Genomic DNA, 27,028 nt, shown 5'->3' with positions numbered 1-27,028 from the left:
TATAAAAAATGTTTCCAATTTATTCTATTTAATGGACAGTTGTAACCCCCTATTTATATACTGACTCTGTCTGTAGGGTAATTTTGTTTTTCTGCCATGTATTTGGCCTATGTAAAAAGTCTGTCCATGCTTTTTGAAGAAAGTGAAATGTTATTTTGTCTTTGTATGGACACACCTCCCGCATTCCTTCTTGCTGGGCGGTCCTAGAGCCGAAACATCGGTTACTCACATTTAACTGAGTCATCAAGCTCAAGCACTGTTGTGCGCTTGACATGACGTGACCTTATCTCGAACAGCATGTGACACTTTACTGACACAGCCACCAATTGAAAAAATAATATACTTAAGTTCTTAGGCGTAAATGTTTAGAAGTGACTTATGAAACAAATAAACATCCTGCGTTTACTGGTCAGGCAACTGAGGAGAGTGGAGTATATTCGTTTGATTTTTTTTGTCAAAAAATTGATCATTCGGGGAAAAATAACTGATGCAGCAGTGGCGCCCTCTAGCTGGCAAATCGCACTGCTCAGCAAAAGCATGCTAGCCGGCTGTGTCATTGTGGAGGAGCTACTCGGCTGATCTGCATTTATGTAATTAACCGCGCCCACTAATCTACTTAAGGATTGCCAAAGGAGTTTTAACAACAGTCTGCTTGTGTTTGCCGATTTAGCCTATCACGTTTGTGCTTGTGTGAGCAAGAGGACAACCGGAGGAGCAATGGATTTTAAACAGATACTTCAGCAAGTGGAGCCTCAATACCGCACAGCTGCACTTGTAACCGGTGCTGCCTGTGGTGTGGGAGCTCTGGTGGTGCTGGTGCGGAAGTTCAGCAGCCACTTGAAGACGAAGGAAAAGATTCGGAGAGCAAGAGCACGGAGGGAAGAGAGCCTGCAGCGGGCAGAACAGGCTGTGCTCCAGTACAAGGAGTCGGTGAGAGATGAGATCTGAGGGCAGGGCTTGGCTGTTTGGAGAGAAAGTCAGTTGTTAGCTAATAGTTAGTGTTATGGCTCAAACCGATGGATCAAGCGGCTTAAATGATTTATGTTAGCTACGTAGTAACCATATTAACGACGTACGTTTACAGTTTATTTGATTAGCTAAAAGCTAATGATGATTAATGTTTGAAATGGTTAGCTAAAGTAATGGATAAATGGCTGAAGTAGTTAGCTAAAAGTCATGGATAAATGGTGGAAATAGTTAGCTAAAAGTCATGGATAAGTAGTGGACAAACGGTTGAAATAACTAACGTCAGCTGAGAGTCATTTATAAACATCTGTAATAGTTAGGGTAACTAAAAGTAATGGATGAAGGCTTAGGTAGTAGCTTATGGTACAATTGCTGACCAAACCAATCAGATGTTGACACACCAATTGTGTGAAAAAATACTTACTGAAGTACTGAAATGAAAATACTTTTTCATTGTTCATGTTATTTATAGACTATTTTGGACCTTTTATGGACAAGATGATTAATTAATTAGTGTAGAGAAATCAGCAGATCAGTTTAGAATCAAAATAATAGTTTGTCACAAGAGTGATTCTGTTTGTCATCTGTAAAGAATGTCTTGCTACATTTGAAAAGTGATGATGATTGATAAGTGTTTGAACTCCTATATGAACAACATTATGTTAAGTGTGTGTGTTTGGGTGTGTCTTCTAGCATCCCATGACCGACTCTGAACTTATCTTGACGCTCTCCCTGTCTGAGTTGACAAAGCAACTGCAGGAAGGCTCCCTGACTCCTGAGGACGTGTTTTACTCTTACATGGAAAAGGTCAAATTCCCAATACTACACAGCTCATTTACATTACATACCAATAGAGGAAAATAAGCACGGTCCATCATAGCAGTGTAATACCAAGAACATTTTTATCTACATCTAAGTCTTAGAAGACTTTGCTTAAATATGAACCTGTTTATCTTGTTTTTTCTTTACCCACAGACTCTGGATGTAAACAAAAAGCTGAACTGCTGCACTGGGGTCTTATTGGAGAGTTTTGACCAGCTGAAAACTGTTGCCTCCAACAAGACAGGTCTTTTGTATGGCGTTCCCGTCAGCATCAAAGAAAACATTGATTGCAAGGTATGTCTTTTAGTTATGTATTACCACATCATAATTACAGGATGGCAATCGCACACAATCGGTTTCCAATATTGTATTACCCTGTAAAACTATTCTGGCATTCAATACAGCAGTTTATGTCTTTGATGTGCTTTATCTAACACTGATCTCTTTGCCTTTTTTCATTTTACAACACAAGAATTATGACTCCTCCTGTGGGGTGGTCTCTAACTTGGACCAGCCTGCCACAAAGGACAGTGTGCTTGTTGAAGTTCTGAAGAGACAAGGAGCTATTCCCTTTGTGAAAACCAATTTGCCCCAAGGCTTGTTAAAGTAAATTATTCTCAATCACAAAGTTGAACTTTAACACGGTTGTCACACAATGCACAATACTGTGTGCACTCATGTAATTGTATTTGTCCAACACAAAGCACAAGCTCGTTGTTTATCTGCGTTTTCTTTTATTGCCTCATCAGTTATGACTGCTGTAACCCCATCTATGGGCAGACCTTGAACCCCCACAACCTCCAGAAGACCTCTGGAGGTTCATCTGGTGGGGAGGGGGCTCTCATCGGGGGAGGAGGCTCCGTGCTTGGTATAGGCAGTGATATAGGGGGAAGTATCCGTGTTCCTGCTTCGTTCTGTGGAATCTGTGGCTTTAAGCCAACAGCAGGTCGGCTTAGGTGAGTGTTTCCACTTGGCTCAGGTTTTGAATGATCATTGTTCAGTTATGACTCTTTGCTTTGTGTGTTGTGTCTTAGTACACAGGGTGTAACTCCCATTTATGGAGGGCAAAAATCAGGTAAGTTACATTTGTTTTATGACCACCGATTTGTGACGTGTCATATGAAAAATTTGCTAACTTTTTCAATGTTTCTTATTAAAGTGCTGGCAACTTCTGGACCTATGGCCAGGGATGTGGACAGTCTGGCTCTGTGTATGCAAGCACTGCTGAGCGACCACATGTTTCACTTGGATCCCACTGTTCCACCCGTACCTTTTAATGATCAGGTGTGCCCCCCCCCTCCCCAAAAGAAGTGTGACATTCAACAGTTTAAGGGGATAGGGATTGGGTTTATGTTTCACTCTATTACATTGCTGTCAGTTCCTGGAGTCTGTGCTCATAGCCTGGAAGGGCCTTTGCAGAAGAAGATATTCTTTATTAATCCTGAGGGTATTATTGCAAACATGTAACAAATAATGTTAGAGTGAGGTGGCTGCACATGGACATGCGCCCCGAGCAGTGGGCACCTCAACAGTACCCAGGAAATGACACGGCACCTCTCCAGCTACCATCCCCAATGTCCATGCTTGGACTGTACCTGGACTTGAACCGGCCACCCTCTGGTTCCCAAGCCAAGTCCCTACTACTACTGTCTACCGCCTGTCAGTGTCAGAAAAAATTCAAATTCATCTGCCTCTTAAAAGCGAATCTTTATTTTGATTGTGAAACCTACCAGCCACTTTTCAATTCTACCACCATTTGCAGGTGGCTGAAACTACTTTCCTAACGCCATTCAAGGGTGAAGGGTTTCAGATTCAGATTTTGCACAAACAAGACAAACCGGTTAATTTTTAACATCTAAGCTTTAGATTGCTGGTAGGTGGATTTTGTTACCTATGGATAGAGCAGGCCTAAATGCTTTAAGTCTACTAAGCTAAGCTAACAGACTGTTAGCCCGAGGTATATATTAACCCTCTGTACAAAACACAATCTTCCCATGTACCCATGCAAATAAGTGCATGTCCCTTTTGTCAGAGGGTATTGTTACAGCATAGAAGAATATTACCATGCCCGTATGCACAAAGCTAGGTGCATGCAGAAATGATTCAAGTTTGAGTAAAGGAACATTTGCTGGTCTCAGTAATTCTTAAACACTTTGAGACATACTGTAACATCATCAACCAACTTCATTAAACACTCTGACTTATGCTTATGTTGGTAATGGGAACAAATCCCTGATGACAGGTTGCTGTAGAAAGCCATCCCAGAAGAGTGAGGCAAGGGACCATGATAAATATATTTGTATGGATTTATTGTGATGGTTCTAAAGAATCCTGGAGCTGGCCCTCTGATAAGTAAGCACTATTGTTTTGGACACACTGTCCGTAACCAGGACAATTTACCGAACTAATCTATTTGTCTTGTCCTCAGATATACCAGAGCTCCAAACCACTGAGGATTGGGTACCTAGAGAACGATGGCTTTTCACAACCGTCTCCAAGCATGGCCCGTGGTGTCAGAGAGATCAAAGCCTTGTTAGAGCAAGCAGGGCACACTGTAAGACCACACCACTCACAGGCACACTTACACAAACTATGTAATACACTTAATATGTGACACGAGCTGTATGTTTTCAATGACCATACTTTTTTCCCCCCTCTCATTGCAGTTGGTGCCCTACAGTCCTCTGAAGATCAGCCACATTTTCTATGAACTGATTGTGAAGGGTGTTGCAGCAGACGGAACTATCAGCATGAGGCAAAAACTGTGAGTTGAAGTTCCCTTTTAAGATGCCAATCATTCAATCAGTGTAGTCATTCTCAATAACCCAATTTATCTGAACAAATGTGTATTTAAACAAGATGGCAGCGCCCGTCACGGGGGCTATTTTGGCATCAGTTACATACAATGGGCCTCATTTACGAACAGTGCGTACGCACGAATCTGTGCTCGAACTGTGCGTACGCACGTTTGACGCACAAATCTGGGATTCATCAATTTGTTCTTAACTAAATTTCTTTGTACTCTGCGAACAAATGTAGAACTCCCTCAGACCATGCGTACGCACAAATGATGAAAGAAATGTCCTAGGAAATGTTAACACACCCTTTTAACTAAATGCATTCTATATTAAAACTTCATTAATTGAAAAAAAAATCTTTAATAGACAACAATAATTGAATTTACTTTATTTATGTATGGACCAAACGTAAATGCCGTGTCATCCTCATAATTTATTGTCATATAATTAAAATCTTCAATTATAGCAGTTGAGTTAGTTTATTAAGTTTACAATAGAGTAGACCATATGAAAATGTTCATATTGAAATGTAACACTTTTGTTACAATTGTTTCTATTTCTGCTGATGTGAAATTTTCCTTTTTCCTTTTGAGGCCATCTTTCACGTTCTTTCAGCTTCTCCGTAACACCGCTCTCTTCATGTGGCACCAAACAGATGTCCTTATATAGAGAAATAGAGGCGTGGCAGTATGCTGATTGCAGATCGCGGACACGCGCCTGTCAATTTAGAATGGTTCTGATTTACTAACATACGCACGGTGGTGAGAACAAAATTGGCCGGTACGCACGTTTCATAAATCCGACGGTGATTTTGCGCAAGTACTTATTTTTTGCGGAGAGTAAGAACATTTCTGCGCAGATATTAGTGAATGAGGCCCAATGAGAGCAGATGGAGACGTGTCGTCCATCTGTATATACAGTCACTGATATGTATGCATGGTGACTTTAGCATTTAGCACAGCCCCACTGAAACGTAATTATCCCTAACTATTACAAAAAAATCATTAAGCAGTTTCTTTAAACAGATTGTTCTGTTGTGTTTCAATGATCCCTCATTGTTTGTGTTGTAGGGATGGGAGCCCTGTGGACCCTACTATCAGAGCACAGGCTTTCCCTATATATACCCCTGTGTGGTTGAGGAAAGTCTTGTCATTCCTCCTCAAGCCACTGGTGAGTTCTGTCTGTCTATAACACACAAGCATAAAGATAGACTCATGACATTGTTATCGTCCTCTCATATCGGTTTGAAAATGACCTTTATTTAACATTACTGTTACTGTGTGTGATTTGATACTTTAAGTGTGTTTCATGTCTTGCTTATCTTTTGCAGTCTCCTCGTAGTTCTGCCATGCTCAATAGTCTCTGTGGCGTTGGGTGAGAGTAATTTTCAAGTTTACAGCTTGCAATGTAATTTCTCATACATTGAATGCAATCGCCAAAACTAACTTGACTCTTTCTCTGCCTTATTTTTAGATCTGTTCAAAATCTGTGGAAGCAGCATGTAGCTGTTGAGGTACTGTCGAGGCCCAAGATTCAACAAACAAATATGTTTCTGAAACTTGCAGGGATGAGTTTCAACGCTCAGACCGATAGCTTAGCCTGCGAATTAGCTTGTCAATTCACCAGTTTGTGGTTGTAGAATGTAAGGTACAACTTGTAACAAAAGATGGTCAAGTCAGGTACAAACTGTTGAAACATCAAATAAGAGACTTTTGCCTTTGAAATTGAAGTGTTTTGGATGAAGGAAAGAGAGGATCATCTCATCAGTTTGTTTTAGTAACAGCTGTGACTGCATGACTCAAACCTTTTTAAGGTAAAATGATTTGGAATTGTCTGTTGGTGTTTGTAAATGCACCTATCAAAGTTGGCCCCTTATCTCCATGGAGAGCAGCCATGGTCAAGCAATCAGGGGACTAAATGTAGAAGGCAGCGAGACCCCTTTCCCACCAAAATTAGATTATGATTGTTCACAGCTGTTACATCCTAAAGCAAAGATAAACATGTAAACACCTCCACACAAGCCTGGGGAAAGGTACCGATATTTGTCTTGCTCAGCCTTTCCATTTTGTCAAACAGACGAGCAGACCTGCAGCTCTATGACATATGCTTATTCCAGGGTACATACAGAAGCAGACACTGTCGCAACAAGGCATTGGTGTAAACAGGCTGGTTTTAGAGCATGTAGACAGTCGCTTTGAAAGTATTTGCAAGATCCAGCTCATCTCATTTGGAATCTTTGGTCTGAACTGGCCTTTAGCTGTCAGCTAATGATGCTTATGTTTGAATGAATGCCACAGGGTGCAGTGAATTCTCTTGTGTTTCCCATTAGGACTACATGAGTGAAGCCATAGAAGATTGGAGACGATACGACATAGACGTGCTGCTGTATCCTGTGATTGGACCAGCCTTCAACTTCTTATACTGCTGCCGGAATACCCGTACGGTACCCTTAACACTTATGTGTATGTAATGTCTGAAAGTGGATGATGGAGAGGAATGAGATATAATAGCCATCTGTTCAGAATGTGGCATATGTCTTACTCCTGTGAAGTTGTTGCAGACTCCCTAAATAGTTGCTAAAAGTATGGCACTTTGGCCTTAATATTATATATATTGTCCAACTTTGTTCCTTACCAAAAAAACCCTTTTATCTATGTTTGATCAGAGCATCATCATCATATTGAGTATTACTGCACAGCACTGATATTACTGATGTACACAGTAAAAAGCCTGTCCCTGTTTTCTGTCCTTCCAGACGTTTGCAGTTACACAATACTCTTCAATCTCCTCAACTTTCCTGCCGGGACTGTTCCCGTTTCCACGGTGACAGCTGAGGATGAGGAGGAACTGAAGCACTTCAAGGGCATTTATCAGGACCACTGGGACAAGAGCTTCAAAGAGGTAGGAAACATGTCACAGAGAGGTGAATCCAAAGATGTTAAACTATACCGCCCAAATAAAGACTAATGGTTCATATGTGTCCATTGGTTGTGTCCATAATTCCCTTTAATTTGTATTTACAGGGAGCAAAATAAGGGAAGCATATTGCTGCCACCCAGTAAAAAAGAAACAAAGCATGTATGTAAGGAAGCGTAGTGTCTCACTTAGGCTGCCTCAATCATCATTAAAAATATTAGCATCAAACTGCGATATATAACGGTTTAAATAAGAGCAACACTGAGAAATGTATTAAAATGCAAGAATAGTATAAATACCAGTTGAATGTCTTGAATAGATGCAGTAAAAATGCCAGAATATTGCACCGTTTAATTATTGCATTAGGTATTTCACTGATAATTGAACACAGCTTTATTATATTTTCATGCATCAGATTTATTTAGCGTAGGGGACTCATCAGACTGCATCCACAACACGTTAAGTGTTTTAAAAAATTGAACACGTGGTTTTTTCCATGATGATGGAAGTAGAACCAGAATGCCTCTGGTGCAGTACTGATCAAAGAGCTGATCACTGAGACACAACAATAGACTGTACAGTCAGTGGACACCACACTACATTCAGAGGACTGGACTGACTCGTAAAGCATAGTGCATTTTACGCTTCTGTACAAAATAAAACTCACTTTTAATTTATTATTATAAAACACAACTACTTGTATAGAGCATTTGTTGACCACAAGAGGGCAGCAAAGGGCATGAAGCATCTCCACATCTCCACTGGCCATTGCTGTTTGATTCTTATACTGCATATTGAAGGCAATTTTTCTAACAACTTATTTATATTCACCCTTTTCTTTGGCTTAGTGCTGCTGCTTATAATCATTTAAATTGATCAGCTGATTCATTTCTTGATTAATTTATTTAATTAACATTGTAAAAACAAAAACTGCAAATCACAATCTTCTTTGGTCCATCTGGCATCTTCACTTAGCCTGTTTTGTCTCGCCCACAACACAAACCATTCATTATTAATCATGTCAGCTGTATGACGAGTGAGTGCATTTATGCATGGAAGGGAATTCTTATGAATTCTCATTTGCTAAATGAGTAAAAATGTTTTAAGAATCAAAGTTTGTTATCCATTTACCATTTTGTCTTGTTTTGTAGTCCCTCTGTGTCTCTGTGTGGTCGCTTTACTTGCCTTTGTGGCTGTTTTGTGTCACTTTGAAGTCCTTCAGCATCTCCTGAGATTTTTTATTATTGACTTTCTAACAAGAGTTTTATAGTCACTTAAAACAGAGGCTTTGGTCCAGAGCTTTAAACCTGTAATTACAACAACAGCTCAAGGTGCACCTGAATATAAGACTTTTTATTTTAAGACTTAGATGTCTTTTTTTGGGGCTATCCCAGAGGGGAAAAGGTTTCTGTAGCTATTTATTGATAAAAATGTGTATACAAGTTATTTCAACACTATTACAATTTATTTTGACACATTCAAAACACACACAAATTTCAGCCTACCATTTGTTTACATCATGTCAAGTTTGCAATCCTGCTAGTTACCGGTGATGTAGTGAAGTATTTAAAGTGTGTCTTATACACCGAGTTTTACAGTAATAGGCCTGTTCAGGAATCCATCCCTGGTACTAACAAGCCTATCGCCTTCTTGACTCTAGTAGGGTGTGCTGCCCCTGTACTTTTCTTCCATTTATTCAACCCACACTCTCTCATGAAACAGTAATTCCACAGTTGGTCAGCAGGGGGAGGCAGAAGACTGTGGTGGTCCTGGTTGACAGCTGTTGAGTGACTGGATGCTGTGTTTCTGTGCAGGCTGTGTCTGGAGCCGAGGGTCTGCCCGTGGCGGTGCAGTGTGTCGCCCTGCCGTGGCAGGATGAGCTCTGCCTGCGCTTCATGAAGGAGGTGGAACAGCTGGTCAAACAGAGCAGGCAGTGAGGCCTGGAGGCCACAGGTGGGCCTGCTATGTTAGGGGTTTCAGGTTTCATTTGCTTTGATTAAACGAGAAAAAACAAAAGTGAATGTAAAAGCACAAACACTGAGCCAGCCCCTGACATAATGAAAGTGCTCTAATACAGTGATATTACTGCGCAAATTAAAAAACTACTGTAAATCAAATTATAACTACATGAGGTACGAGAAGTTAACATCATATGATGAATATTGTTCTAGAAAAGGTAATTAATTGAAAATATTTAATATGAGTTTTATTATTTTACACTTGAACTTTCTGTGCAATGCAGTGGCCTTTTAGAGCCATATTGAAGACATAATAAAGATTTAGTGTTTAACAGTTATCTTCATATTTACTGATTGAAACGGTTTACTCCATTTTTGTATTTATTTTAACATGTAAGTTTACAAACCTCCAAGATTTAAACATTTAAATTATTTGTATTCCACTTAAATATTATTTTCTGCTTTTATTGATCATCAAACAAACTGACACTGAGAAAAATTTTAATGATCAATTCAATTCTTCAGTTTCTTCTAAGGCAGGAAGGCTAGAAGAAATTAAATTCACTCCTCAGGCAAAGAGGCACCATAACCTCATGTACAAAAAATATTGAAAGTTATGACTTGCCAAAATTTTAAAAATGAATATTGTTTCCTTGATCACGTTTGTGTCTTTAAAGATCCGACAACTTACTCTGATTTCTTGTCTAAGAATAAAACAAAGTAACTGATAACTCAAACTGCTGGTGTTTCTTTTTAAAGTTGAAATGATTACTTTTTACGAATGTTAAGAGTCATATATATTGTGTATATATAATATAATGGTGATACATTTCGTGGTTTACAATTTTAAATTCAATATTTACAGCTTTACACCCGGTACAGTTCAGCCTTTCTTGTTGTTGAATATTTGATGAGCTGACTTTGTAAAGTTTAGGAACGTGCGGTGCAGCTTCAAGCCATCCACCTAATTTTGCCTTCTTGGTTATCCACCACCTCTCCCTCTCCATCACGGGGCCTCAGATGAGCGCAGTTCATTTTTTATTCCTATTGTGAGTGATTGTTGCGCTGATGCCATAACAGGAAACCGAAACGAGATAAAGGAGACTAATGACACATGGCGCCTCCATCTACAAGGCCAGCGCGCCATGTCGTCATATTGTGATTACCCTGTGCTATTGTAAATATGTGTTTCTGTTGGGTTTACATAAATTTACATATGTTTTAAAACTCTCCTGGGATGGGAAACCATTAGGAACAATGTTAGCGTTTTCCATTACAATCTCCCACGTTTGCACTGCGGTCTCATTGAATGGAAATGGCCGCGTGCGTGCGGTTGAGGAAGGAGGGCACATTAGGCGAGGAGGAGAGCTTGAATTGAGAGGTTGTTCTTAGCATTATCTGTGGCACATAGAGAGAGAGTGTGTGGGTCTCGCTGTGCCACTCAGTCAGGGAGCATTAAGCTTTAAGAGGCAGTGAAGAGACTCAGGTCTTCAGAGGGAGCTTGACATTGTTCATAAATCCCTCAGGATCGGAAACAGAAGCAATGACAAATACACACGCACAAAGTCAGCCTTTGAATGTGGGACTTAAATACATTTACCAATTACTATTAGGCAGTGGTGTTTAAAATACACATTAAAATCAATTTCAACATTTATTGAGGCACAAAAATCAAAGATGATTCAAGCACAAATGATGGTGTTTAAGTTTATTCTTCTAAATATAGAACTGTAAAAATATACCCAGATTTAAAACAACTCCAAATGCAGTTGAATCCCTAAATTATCTCATCAGGTCAAAACTATCATTAACAACATAGACGTAAACTTTTTAAACCAATATTATTGAATGTGTCAGACTGTAAGAAATGTGAGAATCTGCAGTTCTGGACCGCTTTCCAGCAAAGGACTGCAGATGAGGATAAGTCCACTATGGGAACACAAAGAGTTTTCCATTTAATAAAAAATATTTAAATCCTAATGCTACTCAAGATATGAATAATTAACCAATTGCAGGAAGCAAAATCATTCTGTGAAATTTAAGCTAACACAGTTTCTTATTCAAACAGTTTCTTGATGGTTGTACAGTAAAAAAATGAACCCAGAATCTCCTTTTGTAGGACTTTAAGGAGCTTTTTATATCTCCCTCAGAACAAGGCCTTTTAAGTAAACCTCATTAAGAAGATAATGAAAACAATGTGTCAATTTTCCATATCGAAAATGTCTAAATTCCTAGTTGGATTTTTAGATTTTTGTGTGTTTTTGCTGGTTGCATTTGTGCATAAACATGCATAGGTAATGATTTTTTAAACCCATTGCATCATCTGCTTCAGTGGCAAGGACGTCTAGCAAGGTGCAGCAATTTAACCACAGTTGAATGTTCTTCGTATTTGTTATAGCCACATTAAATCTTCTTAAATTACGAAAATGCTAAAGCTAACTAAAGAATTGAATGTCTATCTGGGATTCAACATGGATTTCCTCTTTTGAAAGTATGCTAGTGGATCTCTATAATTAACATCACTGACTTTTGTAAAGCAATTTAAAGCCTTTCCAGTGTCATCAGTATCTGTAAGGAAATGTTTTAAATGTCGTCATGATGCCAAAAATTATATTGATGCAGGATTAAAAATCAGGAAGTTCATGAAAAGTGAGTTTAATGAAAGAGTTTGAGAAGTTTGATGTCGAGGCCAAAGCTCAGCCCGTTGTAATCAAACCACCGAAGCGTCCAACAGCCCTGACGGGCCAAGGTGCGCTTCTCATGTAACGTCTCATTGATAAGAGCAGCAAACACCTCATTTACAGGAACCTTAGGCTATAAGATCAGGTACTTTAAAAGCCATCCAAACACATTCAGACCCTGCCTGTGTGCCAGCAAATAAAACACCTTGATATCGCCCCAACTAAACTCGGATGATTCTGTCTTAATGTCCCATTTCAGGGACCAAGGAGCCCATAGTCTTTATGGCTCCACAGTATTGCAGGTAATAATGTTTGACACAGCAGGGCTCCTGCCTTTCAGATGATCAAAGGGACAAGTTCAGACTGCAGCCGGAGCCACTTACAGGAGACATCAAGAAGCAGCAAGATTGGCAGCTTTTAGTTCTTTGGTCCATTTCATCAGCCGTTACTACCAGCAGAGGCGACGTGCTGCGGAGGACGAGAGGGAGGAGGGGAAGGCAGATTAACAGACAGCTGATACAGGTGTATAGGCGGTATCAAACAGCAGCTCTGTCAATACAGCAGGCTCCAAATTTCTTCAGAAGGGGCTGGGATCCCCGAAATATGCCCACCGATTTCACTATGACAGGATTAACCGGGAGCTCCGTATGATTTTCTCAGATTCTGTGACTCAACAATTCAGTGATCCACGTTCTATCGGCTTTAAAGGCCCCTATCCCAAGTTTCAAAAGCTTACCCTTCGGACAAGGGACACTCTTTCTCCCGTACGGTTCCGCTTCCCCCTTTTTGCTGCATTCAGTTGTTCATCAACCCCCGCGTCCTCGCCAGCTCTCCCATCCTCCCTTCTCTGCACATCTGCTAGGTTTGAGTTTTCCTTTCTTCCCTCCAGCGCCTTGCTTGGCCCAAGGCCCTTATAGCCAAATTGGTTTACATTGGAGAGATAAATGCTCTGCAAATGCGCTTAAACACGTACAGTAAAAAATGCAGACAGTGCGTGTCAGGATTATCACCCAAGTCAGGGGGAGAAAGGAGAGCGTCTCTGTTGCACAAAGCTGGGGAGCCGGAGTGAAGCCTGCAGATATAGTCCGTCTCATCCACTTCTCAGGAGAAAGAGAGAAGGATTTAGCATTTGCATGCTAGTCTGTAATTCCTGGCATTATATAACTTGTCGCCAACAATCAAACTCCTGCGGTATTGTGAAAGTATTGTTTCACATGGGTGAGCAAAGTGTGGAGTTACACTCTCTGTGGAAGGGGTTTTGGTGGCAGCATGGAAACAGCTGGTCCAAGATGCATGGCAGAGACCACCCTATAAGCCCAGGCAAGAACCAGTCTGAAAACCAACCTCAGGCCCAGCTACAGAAGGTGCATCTCAAAATCCCCTCAAAGTATTCGGCTTAGAGCAGAAATGACTCACCTGACTACATGGAGTGACATGTTGAAAGAAGCTGATCCAAAGAGCTACAGGAGAAGACGGTACGTGTATGAACAAAGATATAGTCCCAACGATCAGGTCAGCTTGACGGCTGATTAAAGATGAGTTTTAACTGCATTTAGAATTTTCCTTCACATTTGATTTTGTGAATTTATCACCTGAAATGTTTCACTAACACAACATTTCCATCATTTGTATATTTATTTGAACTTCAACCTTGAAATGAAAAAAATGAAAATCTTTTACATGTCATGAATTCATGTAATTCATTAAAGGGCCACTTCGCCGATTTTCAACCTCTGTCCCATCATGTGATTATGGGGAGCTAATGCCATTATGGTAGGAAAAAATGCAACTTCGCTCTGTGCCTTTGGAGGACGCTATCCGCATCCGCTACACTTCCTCAATCTAGGACGCCCGCCTCCGATGTCATGTCTCGTTCAAAATCGTCAGGTTTGAAATGTACTATTTCTGATTCTGTACCGTTCTGAGCCATTTCCTGCAGCTAAACGGTAGTATTTCAATCCAGCGTCTCTCGCTGGGCCATTCCTTTCAGAGGGAGGGGCGCAATGCATGCTGGGTGTTGTAGGAATGTAGAATAGGCGAAACCACGAGCTGTTTGTACAACTTTCTCCACAGCTGTGGCGCCAATTTCAAATATTATTGCTTCTATCGATTACAGAGAACACCAGCTTTGACTGACAGTGGCTTTTTCCAGGGGCGAATTGCTCCTTTAATGTACATTACACTGTTGGGTTGTCATTGGGATTACCTGCCTATGGCCTGCAGATGGAAAATAGCTAGCTCCCATATGTGGAATGAAGAATCTATTTTTAGTATTAAAGTTATTTTACATGGACCCAGATATTTAAAGTATAATGCTAGCAATATTCTATATTTTTGTCATTCTCTGAGCACTTTCCTACGTCCCCCCATCAGGTCCTGGACCACTTGTTCCTACAGAAGAGATACATTTCATTTTTTAATAAAGGCTAAATAAGTTTTTTACTATTATCAACAGCAGACGAATACATCTTAAGTCCTGAGTATATGTGGCAGCAGGACCGTTTATATGGTAGGATCTCTGTTACTGTTAGGCTTGCTGATATGTTATTGGACTACAGTGTGTGTGTGTGTGTGTGAGAGAGAAAACTACACTGACCCAGGCTTTAGCTGTGCAACAAATACTTAAGATCAATTAATTATGATTTTTGCTCTTTTAATGGGATTTGTTGACAATTAATGACAATATATAGATTAACAGGAGAATAATTCAACTTAATAAATCTGTGACAACAGAGAGTCGACATTGTATCAGGCAAACGAGGCATATCTAATTAGATGATGCTCATATGAACCAAACTGGATCCTGATGTAGGAAGTGGCTTTCTCCCTCCCCTCCCCACCTGCTGCTGTCCTCCCCTGAGGGACACCAAACTGCTGTCCCTGTCCGCTAGCATCAGTGTAAACCCCTCCACATGCTCTGCCATGGGGATTTGGGTGTAAAACTTCCAAGAAAGACCACAGTCACCCCCCCTTCCAAAAAAAACAGCCCCCTTTTTTCTCTTCCCCAAGACCTACCCCTCCTTCCAAATCAACGCCGCCCCCCTCAGACCTCCCAACACAAAGCACTCAGTGCAAACCCAGCACAGAAATCATAGCACACCATTCAATCATTGTTTTTTCCCCTCTCTCACCCCTTTTATGGTCCCACTAAAGGTTTTAGCTGGGCAGAGAAGGAGGGCTGTCACTGAGGAAACCTTAGCCCATTGATGAAGTGACAGGAGCTGCCAGAATATGATCCTAATCCTGTTTCCAGCATTCTTTTAGCCCGCTGGCATCGCAATTCCTCCACACATTCTCTGAGCTGTCAACTAGGAAAATCCCTCTAATAGCGCATTGCCCAGATACACATCAAAGAGCTCCTGGAAACCTTCAGCGGCTTAGCTGCCATTGACACACTCACACACACTCTCTCTCTCTCACACACACACGCATACACAAACACAGCATTCCCTTTAACTTATACCAACATGATCTTTAAGAACACACTTAACCCAGACAAATTGACCACTAATTTAGAGAGCAGGCCTGAAAAAAGCAAAAGCGCGTTCGTAAGAATTTGCCCTTAAATTATTTCCATATACTGTAACCTGCCCCCTCCTTAACCACCCACCCCTCTCACCTCCCTTTCTACAGTCCGACAGTGATATAATCTTTACGGTCATTGAGCGAGAAAGTGGGAACGGACCAGGAAAAAAACAGGTGTCTGAACTTTGCTGACTCCAGGAACCCTTTCAGTCCTATTTTATCTCATTCTATTCTTACTTAATCCATCGATATCCCAACCAAAGGTAATCTTCTTATGGCAAAGCGTTCTGTTTCGGTGCAGCCAAACCTCGGCTGACAGGGTGGGGGGAGGGGGGGTGCAGAGGGAGAGTGAAGGGTAGGTGGGTGGGATGTGGATTGGAGGCTCTTTAGAGCCTGACACTGTGCTTCAGTCATTTCATTTAGGATTAGTTATTCTGCACTGGGTGAACAAGTGGCAGCTTCTCCCCTATGTGGCGTGTAAACCTCAGCATCCAGGATGGTAGACCTCCTGTGTCTGCATTATGTACGCTTCATCAAGGTGTCTTCAGTGGAGCATGTTAACCAAACTTAGATTTTTAATCTAAAGATTTGAAGGAAGTGAAAACTGTTTTATTACGATCAGATGTCTGTCAGTCACTCTGCGGGGAAGTATAGCGATCCACAGAGGAGCAGGATAGATTCAGAACAGAATCCCGGTCTCCTTGCGAACTTCATCTCACTTGAGAAACTTAGGAGTTTGTTGTTTGTTTGTGTTCGATATCCTGCCTTCTGATTTTTCCTAGTTTACTAGTAAGGTTGGGAAAAAACATAGATATCGCAATATATTGTCGTCCCGACGGGTGTGATACAATTATCGTATCGCTGCCGCCAAATGTCGATATTTTAATTAAAAAAAATGAAGCACTCTAAACAGATGTCCCTGCCACTTTCACGCATCGTTTATCTCAATTTGTTTCCAAATCTGTGAAACTGACACCCACTTGCAGTGAGTAATACATTAATTCTGCACTTCGCCTATCTCGGGGCATTTTGTATTGCCCCTAATCATCGTGATGTATCATTATATGAATGTCTTGCAATGTATCAATTATCGCAGAATCGCTGTATCGTGATACTGGGGACTTTAAGCAGTGACGGTTGAGGGACGGCATTCCAACTTGTTGCCATAGTGGTAGAAATCTAATGTCACTAAGCAACAATTTGATCTGGCAATGGATGACGTGGATAACAAACAGGGAAAATGGTCAAATTAGCAGGTATCTTTAATAATCTATGCAACAACTAAAGGTAAATTCGGATATAAACGAAATGACAGTGTCAAATACGATAAAGAATACTATGACGTTGTACTACGGCAAACCAGTCTTTCTCCCGTAGTAGACAGCTGGGCTACAATGACAGGAAGTGCGCAACGTGGAACTTTATTTTTCTTTTATGCTGTAGCCGTCCCTTCAACCGTCGCTGCTTAAAGTCCCTGTTATCGTTAGCATGGGCCATGTATCATATCGTGAGTTACCCTGCCATTCCCACCCCTATTTACTACACTGATGGCTTGTATGGTCTTCGGGCTCACCTTTTAGCTATCAAAGGTCCAAAGAGTCAAAAATCCCCCCCCAAAAACTGGAAAAACAAAACTGCCATTTAGAAAAAGACTTTCTTTCTTCACCCTTCATCACCAATGTTCTAAATGTGTGTGAAATGTGAAGTTCATAAAACAGAGCTCAAGGCCAAATAAGGCAATCTGCACGAGAGTATTCTGAACCGACCACACTGAGAACACGAGTCATTCTTATGTGCAATTTATTCCTTTGCATTAAACAGATAAATTACTCACATTTTAAACAATTGAGAAATACACTTTTTCAATCTACAGTCATATAGTACATAGAGAATGGGCCTGTGCGTCTTTCTTCTTCTTCTTCAAAAAAAGTGATGACTCTGAGTTCAGTCCGGCACCCGATTGAACAAAGTGTCGCCTGGGTTCATGGTATTCTTCACTGTGCCTTCTCCGCGGCTCGCTTCTGCCGTAGGTCCTTTCGCTTAAAGCCGAAATTCCAAAATAAATTTCCTCTCAGTTTCTTCACACAAAAGGAGACATGGAGTTACTCTTTAGCCAGGCAGATGGAGGTGAATACTGACGGGTATTTACAACGCTCAATGGATTGTTGAAAGCTGAGCTGAGTGCCGTTACTTTAAACAAATAGAGTAATGTGTCATCTACAAAGAAATACATCTGGCCGAGGGATTATAACGAGGCATCTGAGCTTTATTTCTTAAATCAGATCGGACTCGACTTTACTCTTGGTAGTGCGGCTGTAAGCCATGCTTCGGATGGGTGCCTGCATGCATAGTTCACGTTCAGGGGTTTAATATAGAGTGTTTTAATATGGGATCTGTGCTTGAATGACTGCCAGCTCAGATTTTCAAGACTTCCTGCCCGGACTTCACACAGGAGGCTGAAATCATAGCGAGAGAACAAACGAAGATCCATCGGCCAAAAAGGTAAACTGTTCAGCCACAATTACAGTCCAGTGGTAACTTTTTTCATCAAGTCCTTTTAAGATGTTGTATTTTTTGTTTTTGTCCATCCAGCAGAGATGTTCTTCATGTTCACGGTGAGCAGCATGCTTTTATGATGAATGAAAGGAAAACGAGGAAAGGTGTTGCGAACCCAGCGACCCAAACTGAGGGAATGTTCCTATAGCTAAAACATATTTTGAGGTCATCGTGTGTGCCAAAAAACTTCTTCTGTTTGTCGCTCTAGATTTAAAGTTTAGGACTTAGAGACTTTCTGAAGTATCTTCCTGTCAGCCACTTGGGTGGAGACCAAAGCTTACATTTATATCTGGGATAGTTTGGGAGTTTTTAGAGAGCTTTGGTTGGATACACATATTTGCTGACAGTATTGAGGACAGGAGGAAAGTGAGAGGGGCCCAAGAGCTACCTCCTGTCGACAGGACCCATAAGTCATGATACGGCCCTGAAAAGAGGACGAACTTGAAGAGAGCAGCCCGAGCTTCAGTTGGGGAGTGTGTCCAATCCCAGAGAGGCTGCATGCTGTTTGGCCCTCAGACGGAGGTTCTCGATGCTGGTGGTCTTGCTGTTGAGGCTTCCAGGGAGGCTGCCCGGCGCGGTCTGCAGCAGCGGGCTGCTCCACACCTGCTGGGCCTGCGACAGGGTCTGGTAGTACGACTGACACGGCAGCGAGCTCAGTGGGGACGGCATGTTGACGTTCATCCCCAGGTAGGGCAGAGAGGGCGGCGTGCTCATTTCAAAGGACGGGTAGTGCACCAGGTTGTTGGTGGCGGCCATGTGCTGCCGAAACTGCTCCTGCAGGCGGAAGAGGCTGAGAGGGGACGAAGCGTAAGAGTTGCTTTGGGCCAATCCACTGCTCGCGCTGCTGGAGGAGGGCAAGGTGGGCGAGCCCAGGGGAGATTCTGAGGGACAGGAAGAGAGGAGGTGGACTTTAGTATAGTTTGCTTTTTTTTAGCATTTAGGTACCAATCAAGTTTATCTGTCATTAGATTCCTGAGTATTAAACTCAATGTGGGAACATAAACATAAAAGAAGTAGCAGCCTTTTAAGACGGGGATATTTTTTACCTGATGTGGGGCTCAGTCGTTTGCAGGATGGGGAGCTGCTCCCCGGCTGCGCTCCCCCCTCCGCCTGCGTCTCCTCTCTGATCTTCACCCTCGTCTCCCCTCTCATTTCGTCCTCCTCCCTGTCAGCGTTATCCTCCGCTGCTGACTCGCTGTCCGATGGCTCAGGGGAGGTGACGTTGACTTCCACGCTCATCTCTCCAGGCTGCGGACGTGCAGCTGCCAGCCTCTCTGTCTCTGAGTGACAGGAGGAAGAGGAGGAGGGAGGGGGAGGAGTGCGGACCTCAGGAACCTGGGTGTTGGTGTTGGTGTTGGTAGAGGTGAGGTCAGTCTTGGATTCCTCTGTGGAGCCCTCTGTAGCTCCGGATGCCTCTTTCTGTTTCTGGAGCTGCTCCTTCTGCAGGCTGCGCTGCTTCTTACGAAACTTGGCCCGGCGGTTCTTGAACCAGACCTGATTGATGGTTAAATAGATGAATAATTGCTTCAGTACAGAGTAATTTAACGGTGGAAAACTTTAAGCTACAGCGTATGACTACCCTGTCTCTACAATTTTCAGCACCTTGCCTGTCCTTTGTCACTTTAAATGACACTCAATGGCCTTAAAGTTAACATTTGAGGCCTTAAAGGAAGCATCTTGGGGTGCAACAGGTGATTTACCTGAACGCGTGCTTCAGGCAGGTTGGTGCACATGGCCAGACGTTCCCGCATCACCACATCGGGGTAGTGGGTCTTCTGGAAAGTTTTCTCCAGGGCCTCCAGCTGCTGGGCGGTGAAGGCTGTCCGACTGCGCCGCTGCTTTCGGTGCTGGGAGCCATAACGGGCCTCAAGGATAATGTCTTGAAATGTACAGCCGTTGAGAAACAAGAAAACAGGACCAGTTTAATTAAAGAACAGGTCAAAGGTCACCCAGAGTTGAAAACAAAGTTTAAATAGTTGTTGCTTATTAGAGATGAATGTCTTCAAAGATGAGGGATGAAAGTGAAGCACTGAACAAAAATATGGGCAACAGATTCTTACCAGCCAGTCTCTCTGCTAGAGTGAGCGCGTGCACTGAGGGCCTGTAGTCAGGCGCGTGCTGGGCTTGCTGCGCCGCCTGCTGGTGGAGGTTGTACATGGCGCTCAGTGAGTTCATGGCGTGCAGCGAGTAGCCGTTCACCCCGTAGTGCTGCATGGCCGTCGAGCTGTCTGCAGAGAGGAGAAGATACTGTGAGTTCAAGGCCTGAACGCTAAACAAGTCTGGATTATTGTTGTATCGCTTTTAAAAGGGCAAAAACTTTACTGCTTTTTATTACAGTGTTTGTTTAAGCCGGACGGCAACAGGTGAAAAAGCCCACAGGCAAAGACTGCGCCCCAAATGTGAATAATTACTTCCGTTGATTGAAGAATAATCGAGCAGATAAGAAATTACATTTAAAAAATCTGTGTTGTTAGATCAAGTGTGAACATTTTAATAATCTGTTATTTTTTTCATACGGAGGGTTTTCCTTGTAGCAATATTAAAGAAAAGATAAAATATCTTGGTATAAAAAAGGAATTTTTGTTGTTGCCAATCAATTCAAACTTTAAGAAAAACGTAAATTATTCTAGAAATTAGTTGAGTTTTTTTTTTAGATGATTTTTAGTGATTAAAGATTTGTAGGAAAGTAAGCTGATTCAAATAATTTGCAAGTAGGCCTTATTCATTTATGTAAAATAAACTGTAGGCTATATCAAGCAATTTATTTACTTAAATAAAATGTAACAGTCTACGACAACACTTGAAAGTAAACTTATTTTTCTCCTGTCTATTTTTTGTCCATTATGACGTTATTTTGCGGCCCTTCGTTGTAAAAACATTTACATTCTCGTATCAGGGGAAAATAAATCCGCCCGTAAATCTATTAATAAATAATAATACTATGTATGCCTAATAAAAATATTATAATATATTGATCAGGCTATTAAAAAGCAGAAAATATGCCGTTCAAACGTAAGAAAATAGGTCGAAACATTTTAAAAGTAACAGTGCACTACTTACAATCAAATAACATTTACAGTTGGTAGAGTTTTTAATTGAAAAATATATAGCCTATATATATTTTGCTGTTAAATCTCCGCAGGCTGGACTGACAGCAGGTCCGACAACACATTCACTCTGCTCCCTCAGAGTTTGACTCGCCGTTTATTTCAATCTTCTGCGGGTCCCTGCAGGTCACATTCTGACGCCTGCAGGCTCGCGGAGATGTGTGACAGGTCTCCGGTGAAATATGCTCTGGATCCCCGCGTGGCTCCTGTCTAATGTGTGTGCAAATAGGCTCCAACTATAGGCTACAAGGCTATTCATTTATCATCAGGCCTGACACGTGAAAGATGGGCCAGAGTGTGTGAATTACTGTGCGTGTTCAAATCGTGTGACTAATGCAATAACATTATTTTTTCAAGCGTCTGTTTCATTGCATTATTTCGCTAAATCAGCCTCTGGCTGCATTCATGTAATCTGTTCTTTTTTTAAATCTGCAGCTTAAAAATTCAACATTACGCTCCTGTTTGGGACAATGTCCCGCAGCCTCGGGCTCTGCTTTAAGCCTCATTATGCTAACTGCCGTGAATTTATGAGTTATACAGCAGTTACTAAAGACTGCCTCGGGGCCTCTGGATGCATGGCGTCAGTTCAGCAGCAGTCACATGTTGGGATAATTAACCTTTAGTCAATTAAAAACTGTCTTGTTAAACAAAAACAGCTAAAAAGGAACTTCCTAAACATGTTAATAAATTGTGTTTAAATGCAGCCTACAAAAAATAAAATAGGCTATTTGTAAAAGTCTGTGAAAGCTGATAGGTCTACTTTAAACTGATTACTCGGGCTGAACATTTAATCGATTAACTTGAGCAAAAAAATGTTCGCATTGTTTTCTGTAGGCTCGCTTTCTGGTTTTGTCCTCGGATGCTCGACGGACTACGCTTTTGAAACACTTGACACTTTTTCCAAGACTTCGAGGAGTTTTAAAGACAACAAAATTCCATAATAAAAAAACTCACAAAAAAAAACACGTAAAAAGACCCGTAAAGCAATTTTATAGTTTTAAATAGGACAACTTTTGCGGCAACATATCAGAAATGCGATTATCATAAGTGGTCCAACTTGTATTCCCAAACTTCTTACCTCTCTCCTCTCCGCGTATCTGAAGCGCAATATCTCCACTTAATGCCGAATATTGTCCCTTTAAATCTTCTTCTCCAAAGTCCCCACGCGAATGTTCATTTTTATCATTTAATTAAATTGTTTTCTTTTATTTTGATATCCTGAAAACATCCCGATGTGCTCCGCTCCGTCCTCCGGCTCTCCTCTCTCTCTCTCTCTCTCGCTCTGTGTGTGGATGTGGGAGGATGCTGAGCTGCCATCTCTCGGCCTTTAAAGCGCTCCGGGTGGGGTCACCGGGCCGCGCACACGCTCCTTCTCTGTGCCAATCACGGCGCGTTCCTCCTCTGCCCTCCTCCTCCACATTACTCTGCACCTCATACAGGGTTTCTCTGCATCCGAGGTGCCGAGTTTACTGCTCTCCTTTTTTGTATCTTTTTTACCTTATAATATTTTTCCGGCCAAAATTGACAGTTATTATTCTGTTTCTTTTAGAATTTTTGGAACTGATAGGGCCTATTTTTTCTTTTTAATGCGGACGTAGATTGACGCTGAAGAAGTTTAATCTGAATGGCAAAAGCTTTTATACTTTATATCATAAACTGTGCATAGATGTATGCTTATATTTCATTATGTGACACTAATGATGATATTTTTCTTATTTTTATCTCAGGGTTAAATTGAAAATGTGTTACTAAAAAAGAGCTAAAGCTGAGTTCAAACAGCACCCTGCACTTATGTGTATTTTCTTTTTTCTTTCTTGCTTTGTAAGAAAAAATACTAACTAATAGATACCTGTGTAGCCTACCTTCTTTTAATGGCCGTAGGTTAAAATTGCTATTAGATAGCAGATAAACACCAAAATGGTCATTTTTATGTTTGATAATATTTTTTGGACTGATAAAGTTTATATAATATCATAAAACTAAAGTAAAGATAAAAACATAAATTTAAGCAGATCACCAGTATCAATAAAAAACTGTGAGCTTTTAGGCTAAGTAAACTCCAACTCACAAAATGCTTGAATTCAGCCTTAAAAGGTGTGTAACGCAGGTTTAATTAAATGATATGCAAATGGAAAGTAATGGCCTTTACTTCTCCTGCAGTGACTCGTGCACAGTGACTCCCAGGTTAATTCCGTGCTTTAATTTTATTTTCCTCCTGCCTCGCTGTGCCTGCGTGTTTGGTGGGAATGCAGCTGAGATGGAGAGATGCAGGCTGGGCTCCTCTGCTGCCTCCAGCAGCTCCCCGGCCCCGAGGGATTTAGGTTAGGATTGGGTAGACAAGACGCCATTTCACCCTCCAAAAAAATGTCTTAAAATGACTGCTGGTAAGAGGATTAAAACAATAATGCCCCTCTCTTCTTCAAGGTTTTTAGAAAAGATTTCTTCTCCCGAAGAAAAACCGTTTAGGCTGGAATTAAGGGCAGCGGAAAGTAGCCTTTTAATGTAAAGCTTGCATATTTTGTTGAATTTTCTCAGAGAGAGTGAGAGAGAAAAGGGAGGTGGGGTGGGGGGGTTAAAATCCTCAACTCAATTTGATCTTTGGCCACATTCATTCGCTGAAGTTTAGAGTCCTGACAACAGCACAAGCATGGGAAGAAAATGTGACTTTATATTTACCTCCGCACGTTCACCACAAGTTCACTTTGTAGTGTTCAAATATCAGCCTCTCTTTTTTCACTTTCATTTTATTAAAAAGTCCAAAATGTTAAAAGAAACAATATAAAAAAAGAAGTTTAATGTTTCAAGCAACAAGTGGTTGTTATACATAATAAATGGATGATTAATGGGATAATGATTATAATGATGATTTTCTATTGTTTGTTTATAACTCTGACCTTTTGTTTTCTTCTTTTTCCACAGTAACGCCGCAGAGCATTTGGGCAGAGAGGAGGGAGAAAAAATGGGATTAACTTGTGAACCGATGGAAATAAGAACTTAAACTGGAGGTAAATCTGTCCAGTGTCTCTTTGTGGGAACCGTTTCGAAAGCAATTAAAGCGAGAAGGAATTCCTCTCAGCCGCTCTTCCTCAAATCAGCTTTTTTACGGAACTTAATGCGGGCTGATGTCCAGCATGGCCGAGGCCTTTAATGCAAGTGTCAGAGGGCTGCTATTAGAGAGATATTAGGCCAGTGGAGCAGCAGCCTCTGCGGACTATGCAGGGTCACACACAGTCTACGCAGCTGGTCACATTTTCAGACAGTTGTACTAAAATTTTCACTCAAATTCTCCATGAATTCTTAAACTTGTGTATACAATTTTGAGGACTAACAATAGTAAAGTGAACATTTACCATATTACACAAGTAGTCCGTATTGTTTGGGAGGCCCATTAGTTTGTCATCTCGCACCCTGCAGATTAATGTTCTCTTATGTTCTCCAAATAACTCCAGAGTGTCGTCAACAAAGTAATTTTAAAAAATAATGACGATTTAAAGTGTTTTATTCTGAAAGTTGAACTATGTTTTGTTTGTTTAGACCTACAGAATAAAGGAAAGAGGGTTGAATAGAATAAGTGATGTTTAAAATGTATCCTAACAAACGTTTGGTTGAGGCCTAAGAGGATGGTACTTTATGCTGAAGATTTTGATAATGGCGCCGAGCAACTTTTTTGACTTATTTGGCTTTTTAAAAAACGTATTATTAATTGTTTTGTCTTGTATTTGCCAGAAAATATTTTAAAAATCCACCAAAACAAGAGCTCACAGTGATGTCAGCAAATGTCCTGGACCAACAGGCCACATATAATCAATGCAAGGATATAAAAACACAGCAAATCATCAGCCTGAAGAAAATGCAACCCACAAATCTTTGGTAAATTTGCGTTAAAATGTCTTAAACCTTTAATATTTAATAAAACATTTCTGATAAGCCAAGAGACTAATTAATGAAGCTCCTTTGCTCAATTTTCAGTTGTTTTGTATTGCAGAACAGTCCTGGTGGATTTGAGGCGTCATCATGATTTTTTTACTCATCTCTTTAGTTAGCATTTCCCCACCGCCCCTCATCCCGATCACCTTCAGGATCTCAGCATGGCTCGCTCCAGGCTAACTTTTCTAAACCCCGAATTCATCTCCGATTTCTGTGGATTTCATCGACGCACTCATTGTTCTCCGCGCTCCGGCTGCATTCAGGCTTTATCGTGTTAAAGCCTCCTCTCAGATCTGAGTTATCGTCTTTGCTCTCAATCATCCTCCCGCCTGCTTTCTGAATATCAAAAACTTTTATCCCTGCATCAGGACTTTGGCAGCTTGAATCAAAGCTCAGCCGAGGAAGCTGCAGCGATTTATAAATCACGTTCACTTTTTAATCAGGTTTATAACGCATGAACGTTTGTAATTTTACCCCTCAAATGGCTCCCTGTATTTCCAAGTCGCATTTTACATCAAGTCGAGGAGAAAGTTGATGCCTTCAGCCTTCAGAGCCCATTAACTTTTATCATTAGGTTTTCTTTAACTTCATGAATATATTAGGTTTCAATCCAGCTGCTCCGGCCTGCACATGCTCTTAGTCAAGGTTAGCTTGTGCTCATTTGGGTGAAATTAATCATTTTGATGTATGGTTTAGAATTGACTGCTTCCCTGGGACTCGTGTGACTGGAGTAACAAAGCAACTTGCCATTAGCAATCCCGCGGCTGTGTTTTAGCCGGGCACTCACCTTTAAGGCTTTCCTTATACGTGTTAGAGACCTGATTTATATGGTCAAATCTCTGCCTTCAGAAGATTCTACTTCCTGTGCTTCATATCAGTTACGACTGTGTCAAAGGACAAGATTACACAGTTTCTACTGCAACTGTGCTCTCAGTCTCACATCCATGTTGACATCTTTTTATATCTATTAAAATCACCACAATTATATACAATAAATAGTACATTTGAGTAACTATTAGTAATTCTTTTTGGTCCTCTTGGGAGAAACATCAGCAAAGGTTGTGTCCCTGGCTACAAGACAAAACAAGTCCAATATTTGCTCTCCTGTTTGCTCTGGTTTGGTCTCCTCCAAATCCTGAGGTAAGTATCTCTTTGGCCACCTAACGCTCCAGTTTGTTAGCAGATATTGAACCGGCAGTGTACAGAGGGTGTATCAGAGATTTTTAGCCCCAAACAACGACAATGAGAACAAACCAAAACAAGTTGCCCAAGTGGCTGACCATATAACCAAAACAGTTAGCTGACAGATGCTAAGACACCCTGTAAAGCTAGGGGGAAATAGTCTGTTACACTCGCAGTGAGAGCTGCGTCCTTAGCAACAGTTAACTCTGTAGCCTTATTAAAATCTTTTCTTTTTTCCCTCTGTAAACAGACTGAAATCAAATTAACTTCTTTACTTTTCTTCTTTTGGTGCATTGATATGATTACAGTTTGTCCTCTGGATTGTGTGATTAGAGCCACATCCCTAGCAACGGTCTGTACTTCATAACAACGGTCTGGTGTCGAGAAATAGCAGACCTCAGAATGCTGTATTTAACCAATCAGAATCAAGTATTTAACACAGCCGTGTAATAAACTCCTATAACAATGTTGAACATGAGATAGAAAGATCAAAATCGATGCAGCAGGCCCATCTCTGCTTACAGTATGGTTAGAGATTCAGGTATGTTATGCTCCGTGTGGCTAACAAGCCTTGAGCCGCTAGCCTCAGA

The 27,028-nt window shown here is 41.2% G+C and overlaps 2 protein-coding genes across 2 annotated transcripts; one reads left to right on the top strand and one right to left on the bottom strand.

The window, feature by feature from the left end:
* Nucleotides 1–565: 565 nt before the first annotated feature.
* Nucleotides 566–10,171, top strand: faah (fatty acid amide hydrolase). The gene is made up of 15 exons (XM_069680037.1): nt 566–930; nt 1,660–1,773; nt 1,942–2,082; nt 2,261–2,394; nt 2,538–2,744; nt 2,823–2,863; nt 2,948–3,072; nt 4,217–4,342; nt 4,455–4,552; nt 5,657–5,756; nt 5,917–5,960; nt 6,060–6,099; nt 6,916–7,024; nt 7,342–7,487; nt 9,317–10,171. Exons 1-15 carry the CDS (start codon nt 718–720, stop codon nt 9,437–9,439), a joined length of 1,761 nt encoding a protein of 586 aa, XP_069536138.1. The 5' UTR covers nt 566–717; the 3' UTR covers nt 9,440–10,171.
* A 7,564-nt stretch (nt 10,172–17,735) lies between these two features.
* LOC138607702 (diencephalon/mesencephalon homeobox protein 1-A-like) lies at nt 17,736–22,598 on the bottom strand. Its single transcript, XM_069680344.1, has 5 exons — nt 22,408–22,598; nt 20,283–20,450; nt 19,923–20,101; nt 19,269–19,716; nt 17,736–19,103 (listed from the first exon to the last, which is right to left on the bottom strand). Exons 2-5 carry the CDS (start codon nt 20,434–20,436, stop codon nt 18,685–18,687), a joined length of 1,200 nt encoding a protein of 399 aa, XP_069536445.1. The 5' UTR covers nt 20,437–20,450; nt 22,408–22,598; the 3' UTR covers nt 17,736–18,684.
* Between the last annotated feature and the right edge of the window lie 4,430 nt (nt 22,599–27,028).

This window comes from Semicossyphus pulcher, unplaced genomic scaffold (assembly GCF_022749685.1).
Source record: "Semicossyphus pulcher isolate SPU_LCO1_2020_fin unplaced genomic scaffold, fSemPul1.0.p SCAF_4, whole genome shotgun sequence".
In the NCBI taxonomy this organism is placed as follows: Eukaryota; Metazoa; Chordata; class Actinopteri; order Labriformes; family Labridae; genus Semicossyphus; species Semicossyphus pulcher.
This window is presented reverse-complemented; position numbering and strand designations above follow the sequence as displayed.

Bases quoted from the DNA above. Each gene is read 5' to 3' on its own strand.
- faah (XM_069680037.1), top strand. From the start codon at position 718: ATGGATTTTAAACAGATACTTCAGCAAGTGGAGCCTCAATACCGCACA. The intron at 3,073-4,216 runs GTGTGCCCCCCC...TCTTGTCCTCAG, and splicing joins CCGTACCTTTTAATGATCAG to ATATACCAGAGCTCCAAACC. The intron at 4,553-5,656 runs GTGAGTTGAAGT...TTTGTGTTGTAG, and splicing joins ATCAGCATGAGGCAAAAACT to GGATGGGAGCCCTGTGGACC.
- LOC138607702 (XM_069680344.1), bottom strand. From the start codon at position 20,436: ATGCAGCACTACGGGGTGAACGGCTACTCGCTGCACGCCATGAACTCA. The intron at 20,102-20,282 runs GTAAGAATCTGT...GTACATTTCAAG, and splicing joins TCTAGCAGAGAGACTGGCTG to ACATTATCCTTGAGGCCCGT. The intron at 19,717-19,922 runs GTAAATCACCTG...ACCATCAATCAG, and splicing joins TGCCTGAAGCACGCGTTCAG to GTCTGGTTCAAGAACCGCCG.